This window comes from Pelophylax lessonae (genome assembly GCF_965119305.1).
Source record: "Pelophylax lessonae genome assembly, chromosome: 2".
Classification (NCBI taxonomy): Eukaryota; Metazoa; Chordata; class Amphibia; order Anura; family Ranidae; genus Pelophylax; species Pelophylax lessonae.
Genome location: NC_138769.1, coordinates 156,130,300 through 156,151,047, shown reverse-complemented (window position 1 = coordinate 156,151,047; position 20,748 = coordinate 156,130,300). Strand labels below are relative to the sequence as shown.

The window sequence follows — 20,748 nt, the reverse complement described above, 5'->3', positions numbered from 1 at the left end:
AAAAGGCAAGCGGGAGCAAAGGAGCAGCCATTAGTATTGCCTATAAGCAATGCCCTGACGCTGAACTTTTTCTCATCAGTGACTCACCAGGTGCCTTGTTCCACCTTGTTTTACCCATGTCTCTCTGTGTAAAGGTGGCCATCTTAGTAGAGGAGCAAGGCTTTGCTTCCTCATGTCAGAATATCCCCTCGATGTTTAGCAAAGCAATCTGACTGGTTAGGAAATGAAGCAGCAGGAGAGGTATGGAAAGCACAAATCCACAGAATGGGTGAAGCAGAAGCAGGGAGTTCCTAGCACTGTCGGCACAGCTTCCTCTCCAGCAAGAACAAGGAGCAGCAACGTTGAGATTACCACCAAATCCGACTTCAGATCTTGTGGGACTAGCAGACAAAGACATATACAGGTTCGATGCTCAAGGCAGACGAGTGCCTAGGCACAGGCAGTACCCTGCCATTTTTTCAGAAGGAATTGTGGAGGAAAAGCCAAACTATTCCTAAAAAAATGTTCCCTACCCATCTTCCTACCTATCCTGCCTACCCTGTATTAAAAAAGTGTGTACTTACCTTTTTTTTAAATCTGCTCCGGTCACATGATCCAACAGCTCGAGCTTCCCTGTGTCAGTGAGCAACTGCTGCAGGGAAGAGGAGGGAGCACCGACAACAGAAGGGCTAAGGGAGCCTATGGGTGATATCATGGCTCCTAGAATTCCCAGCTGTCAAGCGCTCCCTGAGCTGGAGCTGCAGATTCATGTGACTGGACCAAGTGGATTAAAAATAGGTAAGTTCACAAGATCTTTTTTTATACAGGTTAAGCAAAATAGGGAGGAGGACGGAGGGAACATTTTTATGAATAATTAGGCTTTTATTCCACTTTAAACCTTTAAGGATACTACTTGGGTGCAATTAACATTTGTAGAGGTTTCCCATAAGCTAGCAAAAATTCACTTTTTTTCAGGTTCACTTTAAATTTTATCATCCTATCAAAGTCACCCTTATAGGTATGAAAATATTCAGCAAGAGAATATGTTCTCAATGGTGGTGGAAGCTAAAGAAATCAGAGGAACCTAAAAAACAAGTAGGATTACAATTTCCATGAAGATAACATACCTGTGAAGCAAACCTAAAAACTCCAACACTGCAAGTCATTAGCTATTGCACTGCTCCTTAAACCAAACCACTGCTTCCAACCTTAGCAGTGGCAGCCAGTGTGTTGGGGGCGCAGGGGGTTCAATGGGGCTTTTTTTTTTTTTATCACCTGATTAGAGCCAGAGGCTCTAATAGGCTGCAGCAATAGGCCGCCGCTGCTGCTCCAGGTAAGTAAGGGGGCATGCACGCTGATCTCTGCATTGAATGGGGCATGTACGCTGATCTCTGCATTGAAGGGGGCATGTGCGCTGGTCTCTGCATTGAAGGGGGCATGTACGCTGGTCTCTGCATTGAAGGGGGCACGCACGATGGTCACAGCATTGAAAGGGGGCACGCCGGTCACTGTGCATTGAAAGGGGGCATGCTGGTCTCTCTGCTTTGAAAGGGGGCACGCTGGCGTCTCTGAATTGAAAGGGGGCATGCTGGCATTTCTGCATTGAAAGGTGGCACGCTGGTCACTCTGCATTGAAAGGGGGCATGCTGGTCTCTGTGCATTGAAAGGGGGCACGCTGGTCACTCTGCATTGAAAGGGGGCACGCTGGTCACTCTGCATTGAAAGGGGGCACACTATACCTTAATTACTGAAGACCCCTTTCACACTTTTGCAACCTCAAAGTCACGCAATATTTTACAGCGTTTTTTGCCGCAAAGCAATGCCTATTATTTTTTTTCTGTTTGCGCCCCCCCAAAAATTTTGAGCACCAACCGCCACTGAACCTTAGTATGTGAGAGAAGATCCATGTTCAGTGGGCAATGGATAAGAAAAAACATCCCATGCTCATATTTATTCTGTCAATGCTGAAATCTCTCTTCAGACAAGAATGCCAGAGGAAACAGAAAAGATCTGTGGCCAGATGCATCACCAAATGGTGTCTCTAATATTCAGGTCAGAGCGATGGCAAGCAATAGCAGAAGTGCTTAGTACACTTTATCAAAGCCAGTGTTTGAGGATGCTTAAGGAAAGCAACAAACCCCTAAAGACTCTCATGGTCTAAGTCAAGCTTGCCATAATCTTGGATCTTTGATAATTTTGAATGATCTCAGAAGTGTCTCAAGCTGATGTCAAACTGATGCCATCAACATAGACCCAAAGCCCACTGACACAAGCCCTTAGCTTGTCTCAGAAACAAACATTACTCTGAAGGGGAAAACAACTATGCCTTATATCGACAAAAGGTATTACTCCCATTCCTGTTTTCTAACTTCCTTTTAAATGTATGCATTTTATGTGTTATAGCCTTCAGTGCTAAATGGCAATTTAGGAGTTCCGAGTGCCAAAAGATCTCATAAAAGATCTCTTGAAAAACATGCAAAATCTTTTCATCCCATCAGCAAATGATGTAGCGGAAGGGGTATCGGTCATCCGGATTGGATTCACTCAGTCGCTAGCTGGTGCAAATAAGCCTTAAAGCGGAGTTCCACCCAAAAGTGGAACTTCCGCTTTAGGCAGTTCTAACCCCCTGACATGGCACATTTGGCATGTCATTTTTTTGGGGGGGGAGCGGGTACCTAGTTTTGACAGGTACCCGCTCCCACTTCCGCTCGGAGCGCCGCGGCGCCCTGAGCGGAAGTTCTCCTCTCCCCCTCCCTGCAATCTTCTGGGACATGTCAGAGGTTCCAGAAGATTGCCGGCCAATCACGACGCGCAGCGCAACTCGCGCATGCGCAGTGCGTACCCGGCTGTGAAACCGAAAACTGTCACAGCCGGGTGCCCACACCAGTGATGCCGGCGCCGCAAACAGAGAGGGAGAAGAGCGAGGCTTTGGGCGGCCGCATTGCTGGACCGTTGGACAGGTGAGTGTGTGTTTAGGCTGGAACTCCGCTTTAAGTGACCTGTTTATCTAAGGAATCCTTAAAATCACAAGGAAGTGAAATATTTTGCAAGGAGTAATGGTCTTTCTAGGAACTAGCAGCTGAAACGGGAGATTAAGAGGCCTATTTAACGATGATTTCATCTAAGAATCACACAATTGCGTAATGCAATCTTAGGTGAAAACGTGTGAAACTTGTATAAACCTGCAATGAAAAACCCATAAAGTATGTTTAAAGTGTAACTAAAAAGTAAAAATTAAATTTATTCCATGATGCAGTCCGTGCGTAGCATTATTACAACAGTCTCTGTTTGTCCAAATCCCCCACCATAACTTAGTTTTATTACCTGTTGATCCTGCCAATAAGTCAGTTTTATTTATTTTTTTCAATTTCCATTAAGACCAAATTGTCCAGGAAAAGTAGATGTTAGAGGGTTGAAATAAACCATTTAACACTGACAGTGGAGCTTACAATGATCAGCTTGTATTCATATATTTAAAACCTTTATCCCAAAAGAGAAAAAAAAAACAGTTGCTGCAACTGATTAAAATGTGCTGGAAGTTAGGCTTTAATTTTTAGGTCACATCCATCTAAATCTTCTAGTCCATCTATCTTTTTTCTACAAGTTGACAATGCCCCTGTTTAGGGTGGCTACGTTGCCCCTTCAGAGATACAGTGGCCGGATCGTTCGATGGAAAAAAGAAAACAAAAGATAAAACGAATGCAGCAACCGCATCGAAGGATTGGGTAAAGCTGCAATATATAATATTTTGGGTTTTAGGTTTAGATACACTCTAAAGCCAAAATGTATATTTAGTTTTGGATAGAGTAAAGAATGGCTAAACTGCAACCAGTTATATTTTTACTTTTAGCTGTCTGAAGAAATTTCCCATGACTCCCTGTCTTGAAGTCACAACAGAAGGCTTGAGGAAACCTCTTAAAAAAAAAAAGGGAAATTCCCTCTTAGACAGCAGTAGTCCAGGCCAGGTGTCATTAGTAGAAGATTTTTGGTTTTATTCTAGTTCCTATGACAACTGTTAAATTTTGGGATTTTTCATCACTTTCAGTGCAGTAGCAGTAGTTACCAGGCCAAAATGAGAAAGCAAACTATACTTAGAGAGGATACAGGCAAGAATAAAAACCTGTCAGGGCATATAAACCTTTGCATTCTATCCAAAACGTAAAATGAAGTTTGGGGTTTATATACAGTGCCCTTGATGACGTGACGAAACCGATAGGTCGGGACGTACGCACACAACTACGCATACACAGTTGTGACTTATGGATGTCGAGGAGATCTAGCTTGTGAAACACCAGTCAATGCCTGTATTTATGCAGATAATGTGAGTATACCTACAATTGTTTTAATATATTAGTTTGTACGGTATTACGCTATGTTGGCAAGTCTTTATTTTTAACGTCACGACTTTGCTGGAGTCACTTCATGGTTATATCTGATGCCAATCTTCCCTTACTACTGTGGCTGGTGAGCCGGTATACACACAGGCTTTTGTTGACCACTTTTATAGAGGGTCACATGAGATCTGGTAAGCAGGATTTGAGTGTGAGAGGTGTCACTGGGTCTACATCAGGATCTCCTACCTATCACAATGGTTGTGGAGCTATCACCTTCAGGGACTTTCATATATGATTATTGAATATATATTTTTGCTATAATCCCAGCGCTGCACTATTTTTGTTGTAAAGACACTTGAATCTGTCAAAGAAAATACTGCACATCTATGTGCCTATGGACCCCCACAACGCCATCAAGCAACATCTTGAAAGGCAACTAAAGCTATAACTCCTTCTCACATTAAGTTCCCGTATAGAGAGATCATCAGCGCAGGACAGAAAAGCAACAAGCTGAAGTGACCATATCAATTCAGCTAATAACTCTTCTGCCTTCCACCACAACCTCCAGCATTTACTTGATTGGTCCTAACAAGAGGACATGGAGATATAATGAGAACATGACCTATTAAACAGAAAAACAGAAAGCAAACAAGATATACAGGACAAAGTCTATTAATTTAATAAATCACCACTGGTGGAAAGCATGTCAATTTCCTAGAGGATACATAAGGCTGAAAGAAGTTTGGACCGGTTATATAAGAGCCCAATCAATAAAGGAGAGCCCTGGATTACACACAATGCAATAAACATGTAAATAGCCATTTGTCAATGTCGGAAAATTGTTTTTGGATGCAGATGCCCAGCAAAAAAAAAGCCATGTTGTTTTTCTGCAGCTGGGGAGCTACAGATGGGGCGTACAGGCAGAGAAGTAAACAGCTATACGCCCCTGAACTTGTGTATGGAGATGCGCCGAAATTTCAGAAAATCGTTGGCCGGAAGTAGGGATATCGGCATTTTGCAGATAGAAAAAAAAGCGCGCATGCAATTTTGCCGTGATTTTACCACCATTTTAACGTGCTTACGGTTTGTTTTTCATAGGTCATGTGACTTAAAAAACCCTATCAAAAACATAACACGGGTGTGTTATTGATGCATTCTTGCTGCGTTTTCAATGCATTCAGGGATGTGTGTTTTTTTTTTTTAACTGACCAAAAATGCAGCAAGCAAGAATTGTTTTTGCCACAACAGAAGCAACTGACCAGTATTAAGACACACATAGAATTTAAAGAGATGCATTTTTCTTAAAATATATATATATTGTTTTAAAAACTGCATCCTGAAGTTTCGGTACCAACATTTTAATTTCTGTGCACCTCTACTTTAAACACAAATGTGTCTCTGCAGCAAAGTTTACTCGCACATACACTTACAACCTAAGACTCTCTGTGACAGGCCAACCCATAGCAACATTTTTTAAAATAAATAGATACATAAATACATTAGTTCCCAAACTTTGTGATAAATTAAGATTCTAACATATTGCGTTTATCCATTTTTTTCTGTATTCTTTCGAACCTCCATAAGGTGTTACATTGAATATAGGTATATGTCTTAAAAATTACACGTTTATCCATTTCCAGGATCCAGTCCCCGAGGGTAGTAGGTTTGGATTTAGTGAAAACCAGAGAGGGGCTATCAATTTACAAGCTATAAAAAGTGATCTTGCAATGGCCACTACCTGATCATACCCCGGGTTATGAAGATTTATATACCCAAGGTGGCATAGAATGGGATCTTGAGTCACCACCCTATTATATACAGAGTTTATTGTATCTATCATGTCCTGCCAGTACCAATGTAATTTTGGGCATCTAAAAAAAAAAACAGGTGTAAAAAAGAACCAGGAGATTTAGCACATCTTGCACATTTAAAATTTTCTCTCCTGTCCACCCTGTATAGCAGCTCCAGAGTAGGGTAAACCTTATACAGCAGGGATATGCGATCTGTGGCCCTTCAGGTGTTGCAGAACTACAAGTCCCATGAGGCATAGCAAGACTCTGACAGGCACAAGCATGACACCCAGAGGCAGGATGGGACTTGTAGTTTTGCCACAGCTGGAGGGCCACAGTTTGCATATCCCTGCTATACAGGATAAAAAGTTGAGTCAACCTATGAGTTGGAGATAGTAAAACCAGTTGTACATTTTGTAATATTTGATCCTATATATCCCCTAATGCCACATCAATATCTGACTCCCACTTTAACCTCCATGGAATAGGGGATTTAGGAAGTATTTCACATAACAATCGCATATAAGCTTTAGAAATGAGACCCTTAGGATTATTGCTCGGACTATACTGTCCAAAATAGAGACTGAGGAAACAGAAAAAGTCAGGGTCAGACCTTGGGTCTTCAAAGCGTGTTTTAATTGTAGATATTGAAAAAAAACATCTTTGATCTAAATTGTAAATCAACACAAAGTTGTTAATATGTTTTTAAAACCCTGTTAGAGTACAGTTGAATCAAAGTATTGATCCCTGCATGTTCCCATCTGGAAAAACCTTCCAATTTCAGAAAATGCTCTATTTGACCATAGCGGTGTAAATCTAGTATAGCCCAAAATACCCATTGTTGTTTTGATGGACTGCCTAACCTTGCAAATCAAGTAAAATGTGGAGTATATATGTTAACTGAAATTTGGAGTAGAGGAATGCAGAGCCAGCAAATGGTTGCCATTATGGACTAAGGAGGTAGGTATGTTAAAGAAAGATATAAACAGGTCACTATTTTCCCAACCTGCAGGATGTTGAAGTTGAGCCGCCAGGAAATATGCCCATGAATTTGGCACCAATAGCCCCACAAGATCATTTGGGTGTTGTAGATATTCACATTTAATTCTAGCTCTTATTAGGCCATATCAAATTTTGAAAAATCATAGAACATTTTTTTTTAATTTTTTATACAGAATCCAGCAAGGTGAGTTGTGTAAATACATTAACTGAGGCATCCATATCATCTTCAGAAGGTTGGTACGGCCAGCCACAGAAAGAGGCAACTTACATCACACTCAAATCTGGGATCTTGAAATTTCTGAAGTAATGGTAATAAGTGTTGAAAAATATATTCTCAAGGATGAATAGAAATAGTTACCCCAAGATATTTCATCTTTACATCCACTTTGAGCTGTGACATTGCAGGTGGAAGAGAGCCCAATGTTTCAATTAATCATAAGACCAGAATAAGTACCAAATCTCTCTAAAACCGACATTACAGTGGACAATGATCCCTGGGTATCAGCTAAAAAAAAAAAAAACATATCATCTACATACAGAGCTATGTTCTCTTCATGTTTTCCTCTACAAATTCTTTCACCTCCGCTGTTTGTTTCAATAGGACTGCAAGGGGCTCCATAGCTACTGAAAACAAAAGAGGTGACAGCGGGCACCCTTGTCTACTACCACAGGGGAAGAAAAAAAATTGGACATTCTCCTGTTGACCCATACTGAGACCTTGGGGGATGTGTATAAAAAATTAACCCAATCACAAAAAATATTACCAAAACCCTTAAACACCTCCTGTGATAGACTCACCCGGGACTGCAGGTTAGCCTCCTGCCTACTGACTATGGGCCCTGGCTTTTAAGGGAACGCTACTCTTTGTAAGGTGTATACCAGGGGGACCCTTGGAGTAATGTTACTTTGGATTCAAGACCATGTCTCCCCAAGACACACAAACTCTGGGACTCTAGGCCCAGGTCCCTGTTAGGGCCCATTGCCCATAACCAATAAGAACTGCTCCACACACTCAGACTCATAGCAGATGCTAATATCAGCTCAACCACCTGTCTTCCACACACTGTTAATTGTGCTAAATAGATAACCTATTGTCTGCTAAGGGATGTGTTTACACTTTTAATAATGTGTATTGTTCTTTGGGACCTCGAGGTCAGCAAGTGAGATCCTGGTTATTCAAAGCATTGTCTAGGTGTGGATTCCCATTCATTCATATTGTTTTGGTCTGGTGGCTAATTTGAATAAATCTTGGAGAATCCTCTATGATGGGATTGGCCCTGTACCTCGTTATCTAAACCATTGTGTGACGTTTTGGGTAAATATTTGGGTGGTCAGTGACATACTTCTCAACTGTGTAAAAAGCCTGTGTTCTTGTTCAATAAGGAGTCCCAGATCTCATACAAGCTAAGTTGTTGGCTAGTCTTGTATGGTGACGCTATACTATCTGATATCTATGTTCAAGACTGGATGAAGCAGTATACTGACGGAAGCACTCAAGCACAGTGTGGGTAGTTTCCATCGCCCCTCCCATATATAACCCCATTCTATGCTGTCAAAAGCTTTAGTGGCATCTATAGACAGCAGTGTTCTCTCGATTTAGCGAGGTTTCGGCGGAAGTTTGAATATTTAAAAAGGTAGATCTTATATTTACAGTGGTTGAAGAGTTGGACATAAACCCTGTTTGAGCTAGATGAATGATACATTTAATAACTTTTTTGCTGCATCTTTGTTGCACTTTTATAAAATGCACCAAAAGCCATATAATAATGTAAGTTTATGGGAAACCGTAGGTTAAAACACATGAAAAAAATGGGTACACCTGCGCTGTGGCCACACCGCAGAGCAGCAACAGGAAACTGGCCTAAAGAAAAGAAAGGTCAGATAACCATTTCAGAGGAGCCAACAATACTGACAAATCTCACCATATGATGGTGAGCACTTGGGACAATCAGAAGTAATAGCTGTCACTGCCTTAATGTGGACTAAAAATTCACATTAGGTTTGCTGATCCTGCTCAGAGACTTCAGTAAAAGAATGTCCCCACCAATGCTCTGAATACATACCTGTGCCACGAATTGGGGTCCAAGCGACCAATACTTCACTTCCTGTTTCCTCAGTTTAGGGCAGCCAAGAGCCACATCTATTTGAGATGGAGGATCGGATTTGCTGCCTCTCAGTCAATATGGGGTTGATTTACAAAGGGTAAATAGGCTGTTCACTTTACAGGCTGAGTTGAACTTTGCAAGGGAACTTCCCCAGAGCATAGTGAAATAGGTGAAGCTCTGCTTACTTCCATCATTCAATGACATGCAAGCAAACATGCTTTTTTTTTTTTTGAATGTCATTGGGTATTTTTTGCAAAGTGATGGTATTTTTTCACTAACCTCTGGGGCTAATTCCCTTTCAAAGAAAATAGCCTTACAGTTTTTGACTTTAAGGGCCCTTTCACACTAATCAGTTTTTCTTTTGTTTTTGCCTTACAAAAAGTGGAAGAAAATGCATGACCAATAAATCCTATGGAACTCTTCACACCAGTCAGTTGTTTTTTTAAAATTCCTGCATGCTGAATTTTTGGTGCGATAAAAAAGCCACACCAAAAACATATTTCCCCACTGAAATGAATGGAAAACACATCAAAAACGTATAAAAAAATTCACTTGCTGTTGCGTTTTTTGGTGCAGGTTTTGAGTCACCTCTTTTTACAGCATTTTTGCAATGGAGAAGGGTGAAAGAAGCCTTATGGCCTGTACATACAATCCGGAAATCGGACAAACAAATACCACTTTTGAAGCGATCGTATGATAATCTGATCGTTCGTACAGAGCTTTCGAGAGCCGATCACAACGCTATCTAATCGGACAAGCACAAAAATGTTTCTTGTACGATACCAGATCATACCAGATCATTCACTTTTCCCTTATTCAGTACAGTTGTCTTTCGAAAATACAATACAAATACACAACACATTACATCACTTCTGATTTTTTATTCTGTCGTACGGCAATTTTTGTAACTTTAGAAAACTCTTCATTTTCAATATGCAACTAGCATGCAAAGAAGATTTGTCATCCCATTTTCGGATGGACTGTGTACAAACCATTCAATATGCAACTAGCATGCAAAGAAGATTTGTCATCCCATTTTCGGATGGACTGTACAAGCCATTCAATATGCAACTAGCATGCAAAGAAGATTTGTCATCCCATTTTCAGATAGACTGTGTACAAGCCATTAGTCCACTTTAACCTGTCTTTTGCCTCTGGTGCCTAAATCTTCCATATTTTTTGCATTTAACAAACTGCACATTACCACTCTTTGTTTACCAGGGATTTTTGTCCTTACTGGTATTCTCTTTTAATGTTAACATAGATCATTCTTCCCAATCATCAGACAAAAACAGAACAGGACAAGTTTATATTCCTCACCTTTCAATGATATCAGCAATAGTACAGGCAAACATCAGCAACCCTTCTGGCATCTGTAAAGCAACTGTAAAGGAAAATCAACATGAAACTGGTGACTACTTTTAAATAAGAGGCATTATACTACATGGCTATCAAAGACATACATAAAGGAGAAAAAAAAGAATGCATCTGTGACACAAAACATAAAAAAAAAGATAGCAAATCAAAGTAACAGGATCAGAGTCCAGGAATAAACATGCAAATGTGACATTTTGGAGATCCTAAGTACATACAAGAGACAGACACTTGAGAAAACATATAGCTGGCATGGGAAATGTAATAAACAAGAAGAAAAATAAAGCATGAAAAACATCTAAGCAAGAGCAGGACACATAAGTACAAGTAGCTTTAAAAAGAGGCAGACCATTAACAGCGAGACGGGCGGCTAAAGACAGAGAACAGGTTATTGTACAGACAAATATAGCATGTCATCAGAAGAGAAGCAGGGGAGGAAATGATTAGAGGGGAAGAGGAAGCGAACACTGGACACTGACAGGCAAATGGACCAAATGGAATAAAAGGTAATCAAAGGCTGAGAGCGCAGACAAGCTTCGCTACTATACAAGGCTGGAGAAAGGAAACATTGTCCAATCAGAATGAGTCAGTCTACGCCATTCAGGTACACTATTTTTTTACCCCATAGGGTGTTCACAAAACCAGACTTTACAACAGACACAATGAACAGCGGATAAAAACTTTCAAATTGGGCTGGAGGTTAAAAAGTCTAAAATAGAGAACAATCAATGATACCACATATAAAAAGCATAGAAAAATTTAAAGGGAACCTGAAGGACATGAGCCAGGTCGCTGGCCAAGTATGCAAGACAGACTTTGTTGGCTACATGCTTGCTCCAGGTCCATTACACACTAGGCAGTAAAGCAAGGATCATGAGGACAACCCTGCAGTCTAACCCTAAAGAAAAATTTAAGGTGGAACTCAACTCTCTTAAGGGGAGTTTGTTCAGTTTTAACACTCCCCCACCCTCTGCAAGTAGAATTGCGGAAATGTTTTTTATATTTTCAGAATACCGATACCTATCAGATTCTGCGACGAAGCAGAGGCGGACATTTTCTTATTCTTACACCCACGCAAGTCTTGAATTTTACATTTATTTTAGCAGTAAACTCACCTTGTATACTGAATCACAGTATTACATTTGTATTATTATTGTATTATAGTAAATATAGCGAGAAAACTGCAGATAGGAGGTGGTGACGGCCATCTTGGTACACCCCGCACTGCTTAGCGACAAACTGATTATATAGTGAAATAGACTATTTCACTCGGTTGCGGTGAAATAGTCTATTTCAGTAAAAAAAGGTGAATTTACTGCGAAAATAAATGTAAAATTCTGTCATCTGGAGGTGAGGCCATTGCCCCATCATTAGGAGGACCGAGATGGAGGCGCGAGACCCGCTGTGTGGCACCCAAAATCCAGTTTTCTCTATCGTTCATTGACAGACGCAGTCCTCTGATGCATATCAGTAGGGACGTCCCAAAGCAGTACCCAAATGAGGGGGTGGGAACAGCAGAACAAAAAAAAAAAAAAAAAAACAGTCCCCAAGGCCAAAATAGCCAACCAGGCAACACAGGAATCAGAATAACAAGATGAGGTCCACCTGAAAACCAAACAGGAACACCCTCAACTAAGCCCAAGGGGCCCTCTAAACAACAGCCTGCAAAACTGTTGCCAAAGGAAGCATGCCTTGAGACCAGGTCGCCGCCTTGTACACCTGAAGCACAGATGCCTGATGGCAAAAAGCCCAGAAAGCATTAAGCGCCCGAGTATAATGCGCCTCGACAGGAAAAAGTGGAACCTGACCCTTAATGGAATAAGCTTGGACCCTAACGGAATAAGCACCACTGTCTGTCTGATCCATCTGAACTAGTGGCAGCAGATGCAGGCAGCCCTTTCTTTGGGCCATCCATGAGCTCAAAGAGCGAGTCAGACTTGCGAAAAGACTCAGTAGACGCCAAATACACCTTGATCGCCTGAACAAAATTCAGGGTATGCAGAGCAAATTCCTTAGGATGTGTAGGCTTAGGACACAAAGAAGGTAACACAATGTCCTCATTTAAGTGAAAACTGGAAACTATCTTCGACAGGAAGGACGGATCCGGCCGAAGGACCACCTTTTTTCTGAGAACCACCAGGTAGGGAGAACGACAGGACAACGCCGCCAATTCTGACACCCTGCACACAGAAGTGAAAGTCACCAAGGCGGCTACCTTCTGAGACAAGGCAAGCAGGGGAATCTCCCTAATACTCTCAAAGGGAGGCCTCTGGAGAAACGACAGCACCAAATTAAGGTCCCAAAGGTGGCAGCGGAGGTCGCACTGGAGGTACCAAGTGTCGCACCCCCTGGATGAAGTTACGCAGCAGGGAATGGGTGGCCAATGGCCTCTGGAAGAAAATAGCCAAGGCCGCGATCTGGCCCTTGATGGTACTCAAGGCCAACTTTTGATCAACTCCCAGTTGAAGGAAAGCCTGGTCTTGTAGCTTAGCCAAATCTGAAAGTCCAGAGAATTCGGGTGTTTGTCCCACTTGAGAAGAATTTTCCTTTGAAGAACCCTTGTTTGAAATTAAGCGAATGGGACCTCCTCGAAAGAGGACACCATCAGTCCCAGCACTCTCATACAGGTCCGCCGACCGGAGGAAGAAACACCCTGGCTGAGGAGTCAAAAAGTCAGATAGACCAGTCTCATGGAAGGGGTCAGAGACGACTTCTGAAGATTCGCGATCCACCCAAACTCCTCCAGAGTTCTTATGGTGACCCCCAAGTTTTCCGTCAGTAACGCGGGGACTCTGCACGGAGAATCAGATCATCCAGCTAACCCAGGACTGATATCCCCCGCTGCCGTAACAGTGCCAGGACCGGGGCCAATACCTTGTGAAGACCTGGGGAGCGGAGGCGAGACCAAAGGCTAACGCCACAAACTGATAGTGATCCTCTCCCAGGGCAAAACGGAGAAACCGTTGGTGAGCCGCACAGGTTGGTATGTGAAGGTAGGCATCCTTGATGTCTATTGAAGCCAGGAAATCCCCCTGATGTAGGAAGGCCACCACAGTTCGAATAGTTTACATCTTGAACTTTTGAGCGCGCATAAAAAACATTCAGTGCCTTCAGGTCCAGGATCGGACGTACCTTGCCCTCCTTCTTGGGAACTGTGAACAAGCTGGAATAAAACCCGTGAAAGCGTTCCGCGTGCGGAACCGAGACTATCACTCTTTGCTGTAGCAGGTCTTGCACTGCCCCATAGAACGCTTGTAAGCGATCCGGGGATAGGCGGACATTGGAAGGTAAAAAATTACTTTTATGCCAGGACCAAAGATCCGAGCAAGGAACCAGGTCCTTACTAGGCAGATTAAAACTGACACCCTATGCAGGAAGAGAGAGGGTATACCCCCAGGGACTGCCCATAGGGGTAGCCAGAAATTCTTTCTTCCTAGTGTCCTACTCCTGTAGGGGGCGGTATAACCCTACTGATATGCATCAGAGGACTGCGTCCGTCAATGAACGAAAGAGAAATGTTCTTATCCGTCATAGGTACATGCAGTTGGCACACGGACATTAGCTTTATACGTTTAAAATAAAAGTGACTGGCTACAGATGGGGCCTGCAGCATATTAACCTAAAGATCAGGGTTTGTTTACCTTTATTCAGTCAAGGCACCCTTAAGAATTGTATGCATGAACCCCTGCCCTTCATGAGAAATATGTGTTAAAACGAATAGATTAAAAATAAGTGCCTGATAAGCGACAAATTAGGAATGTAGATGGGCTAACTCCACCAATAGCGGAGGCGAGACCAAAGGGTAACGCCACAAACTAATAGTGATTCTCTCCCACGGCAAAACGGAGAAACGTAGGCGAGTGGCACCAATATTTGACCAAATATGTATTAAAATTCAACACACTTAATTATATACACACACACACACACACACACACACACACACACACACACACACACACACACACATTTGTGAGTGAAGCAAGTCGCTTCCAACCTATTGGCAGCAACTCTTTATATAAATGTGCAAAATATATAACAAAGTGCAAAATTATTACTAAAAGTTCTTAAGTGTGAAAGCTAGCAGATTTGATGCAACTCTTTCCCAGCTACTTCTGCACCCTTTAGAATTGTACACAATCTTGGGGCACACCAGCCTGAGGGCTCATTCCCACCAGGAGGTGCTTCAGAGTGTGCACATTTTTTTTTGCATGTTCCCATGCGTCGTGTTTTTTTAAAGACAGGATCAAACAAACAGTCTTTTTAAAAAATGCAGAAGATTAACCCCTTAGGTTCCACAGTGAGTATAAGAAGCATGTTTTACTTCATTTGCAGATTGATTTTTCTGTTGTGGTATTAGTAACACATTAAGACAGAACACACCCAGATTAGACTCTATAGACGGTTTTTTGTCTTTTTGCCACAACACTCCTGAGGAATCTTTGCGGCACTCCAGGATGCCATGACACACCAGTTGACAAACGCTGCTATAGATCCTACCAAAAAAACATACCCCTTTGTCTTTATAGTAAAAAGCCCCATCATTGTGGTACCAGAACATGCCCACCATAGTCACGCACCAAAAGTGGTTGTAAAGTCAGAAAGTTTTATCTTACAGTGGATGTAAAACCCCATTCATGAAATTTGACCTGGATTCATCTATCTGTGGTGTTTTCTTATCTCTCTTCAAAGCTCTGTGCCTTAGTGCCTTAGCTTTCTCCTGCTCCGTTCATCGGTTATCAGCATGTCAACTGAGATAAAAACAGGCTGAATTTTGTGTCTGGGTGGGTGCTATAAAAAGATTAGCAGAGAGCTGGCCTAGTCACAGCACAGCTCTGCACGATTCTGCTTATATGGAAAAGGGGGTGTGTGCCTTTCCTCCAATCAGCTGTCTTACAGCGTATAGCCAAACTTCTCTCCCACAAGTGAATCAGGAAGAGAAAACTCTAACAGGACGTGCAATTTCTAAACAGTTTAGAAAGCTGAAGACAGCACATATACAAGTACAACTTATGTAGGGAGATTTACATCATCCCTGTGTAACATCTGAGGCTGTTCACTTCACTGGGTAAAAGTGAGGGTTTACATCCACTTTTATGCATTCTATTCATTAGGATAAAAAGTAGCGATCGACCGATTATCGGCAAAGCGGATATATCGAGGGCCGATCTGCACTTTCCCCGATATATCAGAATCGGCCATCAAGGTGACCGATATTGCCGATATTTCGGGAAAGTGCTTGTACCAGAGTGATGCCTGCAGCTAGGGGCATCACCACAGTACCGGCATCCATAGCCAACGGTCGGCTGTCTTGTAATGACAACTGATGTGGCTGAAAAGCCGCTTGGCCTGTCAATACTCAGACCATTAGCCACACACTGCATGCATAAAATTGGTCTGCATGGCTGTCATCCCAGAAGGGATCTGGGTGGATCCCAACATTAAAGTCGAGATCTCTCCAGAGCCTGGACCGGCTATGTGACGTCAGCCGTCAGCAGATTTTAGCCTGCTGTCGGCGGATTACAGGTCACAGGAGTGCAGAACTAAGTGCACTCCTGTGAACCACAGAACTATTGCCAAAAGAGGTTTGGCCCTACTTCTCCTTTAAAGTCGTGCTTGTTTGTATCAGCCTCAGAACCTGCACCTCTAAAAACAAACCAGATGAGGCAGCTGTGATATTTTAATCTCGGAAACTTACTTTAAAAGCCTACTACACCTTTAAGACCATGTTTTTTGTTACATCCATATTTACACCTCATTCACACAGGAAGTACTACAAAATAGGTACGTGAGAGGGCCTAGTTTACCCATATGAGGATACATAGGTGTTCCGTCAATTGGAATGCAGCGGTCACACCGACACAGCCTCAAACGGTGACAGTGGGAGCTATGGAGCGTGCACACGCTCTTGCATGGATGCCAAATTGGGAGCAACGGCTGTGTCCATGTGGCCGCTGCATCCCTTTTGACATTAAAGGGATTGTCTGCACAGGAATACACAAAACACCTGTGCATCCTTGTGCGGATAAACTTCACTGTCACATATACATACACTGTAGAACAGTCCGAGTAAAAAAGGCCTAAAGCTCGGCTCAAACCTATGGGCTCTTTCACACGGGCGATCCGATCAGATCCGCCTGTCAGTTTTTTAGGCGGATCTGATCGGATCCTCCATGCAGCTCTATGGGGCAGCGGGTGTCAGCGGAGACACCTCCGCTGACACCTGCTGCCATCTGCATCCGATCCTGTCCGTGAAATCTGGACGGATGGAAACCCTATTTTTCCATCCGTTCAGTAATCGGAGCGGAGCGGATCTGATGAGAGCGGACAGGCGGTCTGCTCTCATCCGATCCCCCATAGAGGGCAGCGGGGGCTGAGACACCTCCCTCTCCGCTCTGCAAGCGGAGACAGAGCTGTAATCCGCCGGCTCAGCGGGGATCGCGGATCGATTCCCGCTGAGCAACACGGATCCGCCTACGGAGGCGGACCGTGTGAAAGAGCCCTATGTGTTTTTTAATGCTTTTTTCTTTTTGCAGAAATGCACTACAGTCCATTTAACATGGTTTCCCATGGGACACATTCACATCTATACTTTTTACATCCTCTGTGTTTTTGGAAAGGGTCAGGGACTTTCTTTTAAAAGCAAAACGATGCATTTTTGGTTTTATAGACTTGAATGGAGAAGTTGCAGAAAAGTATGTAGTGCGTTCTTGGCCAGGATTTCCGTTTTGCATTTTTTAATCCACCCAACAACAAATTGGCCAAAAAAAAGCATAAAAATGCTAAACACAAATTGCATCAAAAAACGGAGGGGGAAAAAAATGTGTCAAAAACGCGTGTGCAAAAACACAAATCACACCGCAAATAGCACTGCAGAAACCGATCAAAAGCAAACTGCAGGTGTGAACCCAGCCCTATGCCTAATACACACAGGCCAAATGTTGGGAGACATTGGCCGGTTCAATAAAAACCGCCCGACATTCGGGCATGTGTAGGTCAGTCGGTCCGACCGAAGTCTGCTGTTTGGCCAGCTCCTGTCGGATGAGCATTCTGGAGAACCAGCGGATTGGAGTGTTCTAGCGTCCCCATGTAAGAACACAAAAGCGGGGGAAATCGCTGTACTAACGTCGGATCGTTTGTACAGGGGCTCCGATCGGAGCGGTCAGTTTTTAAAAACTATTAGAGCTCTTTCACACATGGACTCCGTTTTTCTCAGTGGGGGATCGATCTGCCGATCCCCTGCTGAGCAGGAGGATGACAGCTGTTCTCCGTGCTGTGTCTGCGGAGACACAGCTGTCAGGTCCCCATCCATCTCTATGGGGGAATCGGATGGGAACGGACCGTAAGTCTGTTATCATAAGATCCCATTCGCTGGACGGATGGAAAATAGGATTTTCATCCGTCCAGATTTGACAGGTCGGATGTCAGCGGACATGTCTCTGCTGACATCCGATGCCCCATAGAGATGCATGAGGTGACCGCTCAGATCCGCCAAAAAAACGGACAGGCGGTTCTGAACGGTCCGCCTGTGTCTGTGTGAAAGGGGCCGAAGTGTGTACCAGGTTTTAGAGAATTTTTTTCAGGACATTACCACACAGACCTTAACTTGTGTTATGTTGCAAATCACTAACCCCCTGCCCTCAAACCAGTCATTTACCTGCATCATTCTGTTATATTTGACTCAGATATTCATGGCTCCACCTGCATAGCCACTCCAAATGAAAACAAAAAATTCTAATTCATAGGGATTTGTGAATTGAAAGGCTTCAAGCCCTATCTGCCAACTGTGGCCAAGAGACTCACAGATCTCACTGGAGCACAAGTGCAGCGACATTCTTGCACTTGTAGTCCATTGTTTACTTCTTACAGCCCCATAACAGAAAGTTTGTACCTCAGTACTGACCTGGGGCTGAGGGAAGAGTTTCCAGGAGCCAGTGCACTGCACTGATAATGCAAACATTTTGTAAATACACATTTTATTTTTTGTTAATGTGCATTATGTATGTGTAAAGAGGCCATCAGAGCATAGTCCAGTGTAAATCTGCAATCCTACAACATGGATAACATAAAACCATAATAACATAAGCATACCTCTTTTAGCCGCAGCTTGCTGAATCCTCCATATAGTCTTAGGAATTTCAAAGTTATAGTTTTGAGGTAGTACAGAAATGGCTTCCATGAGTAAAGGATTCTGGGAGATTTCATCCGGTATTTGGTTGGCTACACGACGGGCAGTTGGGCGCCCTGTAAAGAGAATGTACAAGATTTAATCAATGGAATTAGAACTAAGACATGTGAACCACAGGTCTGCATAGGTCTGTGATGCCTAAAACTATCTGTCTTTTGCTGCTGTGTAATTTCAAATTAAGCAATAACAACATGTTTAGGGTTTATGAAGTGCAGGATCCAAATCTTGTACTACCAAATCTCCTTTTGTAAATCTATGTATACAATCTGAAACAATCTCCCACTCGCCAAATTGCATGTAGAATCAAACAGGCTATTTGTACCCAAGTTGATCGATAAATCAACTTGGGTACATGCAGCCAGCCCATACATGGTTTGAATCTTGGCCAGTCCCTGCGGAACAGGCCGAGACTCGAATTGTCTGTGGCTGTCTTAAAATTGATGTAAACCCCATTCATGAAATTTGACCTGGGCACATATATCTGTAGCGTTTACTTATCCCTCTCCAAAGCTCTAAGTCTTGTGTCTTTCTGCTGCTCATTCCTCTGTTATCCGCACAACTTCCGACAAGTTATTCGACACAGGAGATAAAAACAGCTGGAAATTTGGGTCTGGGTGGTTGCATAGAGATAGATTAGCAGAGAGCTGGCCTATTCACAGCACAGCTCTACAGGTTTCTTTCTTCCTCTGCCTATGTGATGGGGGGGGGGGGGGGGTGTCTTTCCTCCAATCAGCTGTCGCACAGTGTATGCCAAGACGCCACACCCAGTGCTGGAATAAATTCTAACACGATGTTCAGTTTGAAAACAGTGTAGAAAGCTGAAGACAGCAGATATACAAATACAACTTTTGTAGGCAGATTTGTTTTTATCTCTGTGTATCACCTGAGGCTGTTCACTTCACTGGGTATATGTGAGGGTTTACTTCCACTTTAACTTTGTTTGTGACTTTACTATCTTAACATGCTTGGTCTCTCAAACTTTTTTACTGTAAAAAGCAGCTTTTCTCAGCCAGGGTTCCATGCAACCCTAGGGCTCCCCTCCCCCAGAGGTAGATAGAGGTTTGCTGAACAATGAGCAAACTCTACCTCTTAGATACATAACCACTGGCAACAATGCTAATTTAAGCTATCTGTAAAGTGTATCTGTAAAGTGGGAGACTCCCCCAATGTAAGGAACATTTGTCCCAGTAACCATCACCTGGAAGCGCCATCAAGTTTCTACAAGGGTGCCTTGGCATAATGGCTAAAAGGCCAGTAGATAGATCAGGGCTTGACAAATTTTCCTAAAATCTAGGAGCCAGCTAAAAAAGTTAGGAGCCAGATTTTTTTTTTTTTAAACAAACAACCAAGCTTTATTTCCAAAAAAAATAACATACTAAATTTACACGTAAAGACGACTAGAACCCCACTCTCCTCTATAGCGCAATCAGATGGAAACAGACTGTCTGTTTGTTTCCATCCGATGCTATCTGATCCGATGCACGGGATGGATAGAAAATAGAACCACCATCCGTCTGTTTTTGGCAGACAGGATCAGATGGCGACAGATTACTGCTCCATAGAGGAGACTGAAGGGTCCGATCAGGTCTGCCTGAAAAACTGACAGGCGGACCTGATCAGAAAGCCCGTGTGAAAGGGGCCTTCGGCTGTGGCATGGCGATGAGGAAAAAAAAAATTATATATTATTATATAATATATAATTTTTTTTATATAATAATTGAAAAAAAAAAAAAGAAAAAGAAATTATTTTTTATTTTTTTTATAATTGAAAAAAGAATAATGATTTTTGTTTTTAATAATAATTTAAAAAAAAGAAAAATTATTATTTTTTAATAAGTTAAAAAAATTAATTAATAATAATAATAACCACACTCCCTGTCCACTTACCTTTAAGCAAATGTAAGTGGACAGGGAGATGAAGCCTGCAAAAACGTCCCTCTCATCTCCTCTTGGGGAAGGAGATGGACAGGCATTGA

At 42.6% G+C, this 20,748-nt stretch overlaps 1 protein-coding gene across 1 annotated transcript in view; it reads right to left on the bottom strand.

Moving 5' to 3' along the window:
- The window catches only part of DPH1 (diphthamide biosynthesis 1), a 455,101-nt gene extending 436,276 nt beyond the window's left edge, over positions 1-18,825 (bottom strand). The window contains exons 1-2 of the mRNA XM_082245828.1: positions 18,676-18,825; positions 10,531-10,594 (exon numbers count right to left, since the gene is read on the bottom strand). Of these exons, the coding sequence (XP_082101954.1) occupies positions 10,531-10,594; positions 18,676-18,763 (152 nt within the window). The 5' untranslated portion in view covers positions 18,764-18,825. The remainder of the gene's footprint in view (positions 1-10,530; positions 10,595-18,675) is intronic.
- Positions 18,826-20,748: the final 1,923 nt, after the last annotated feature.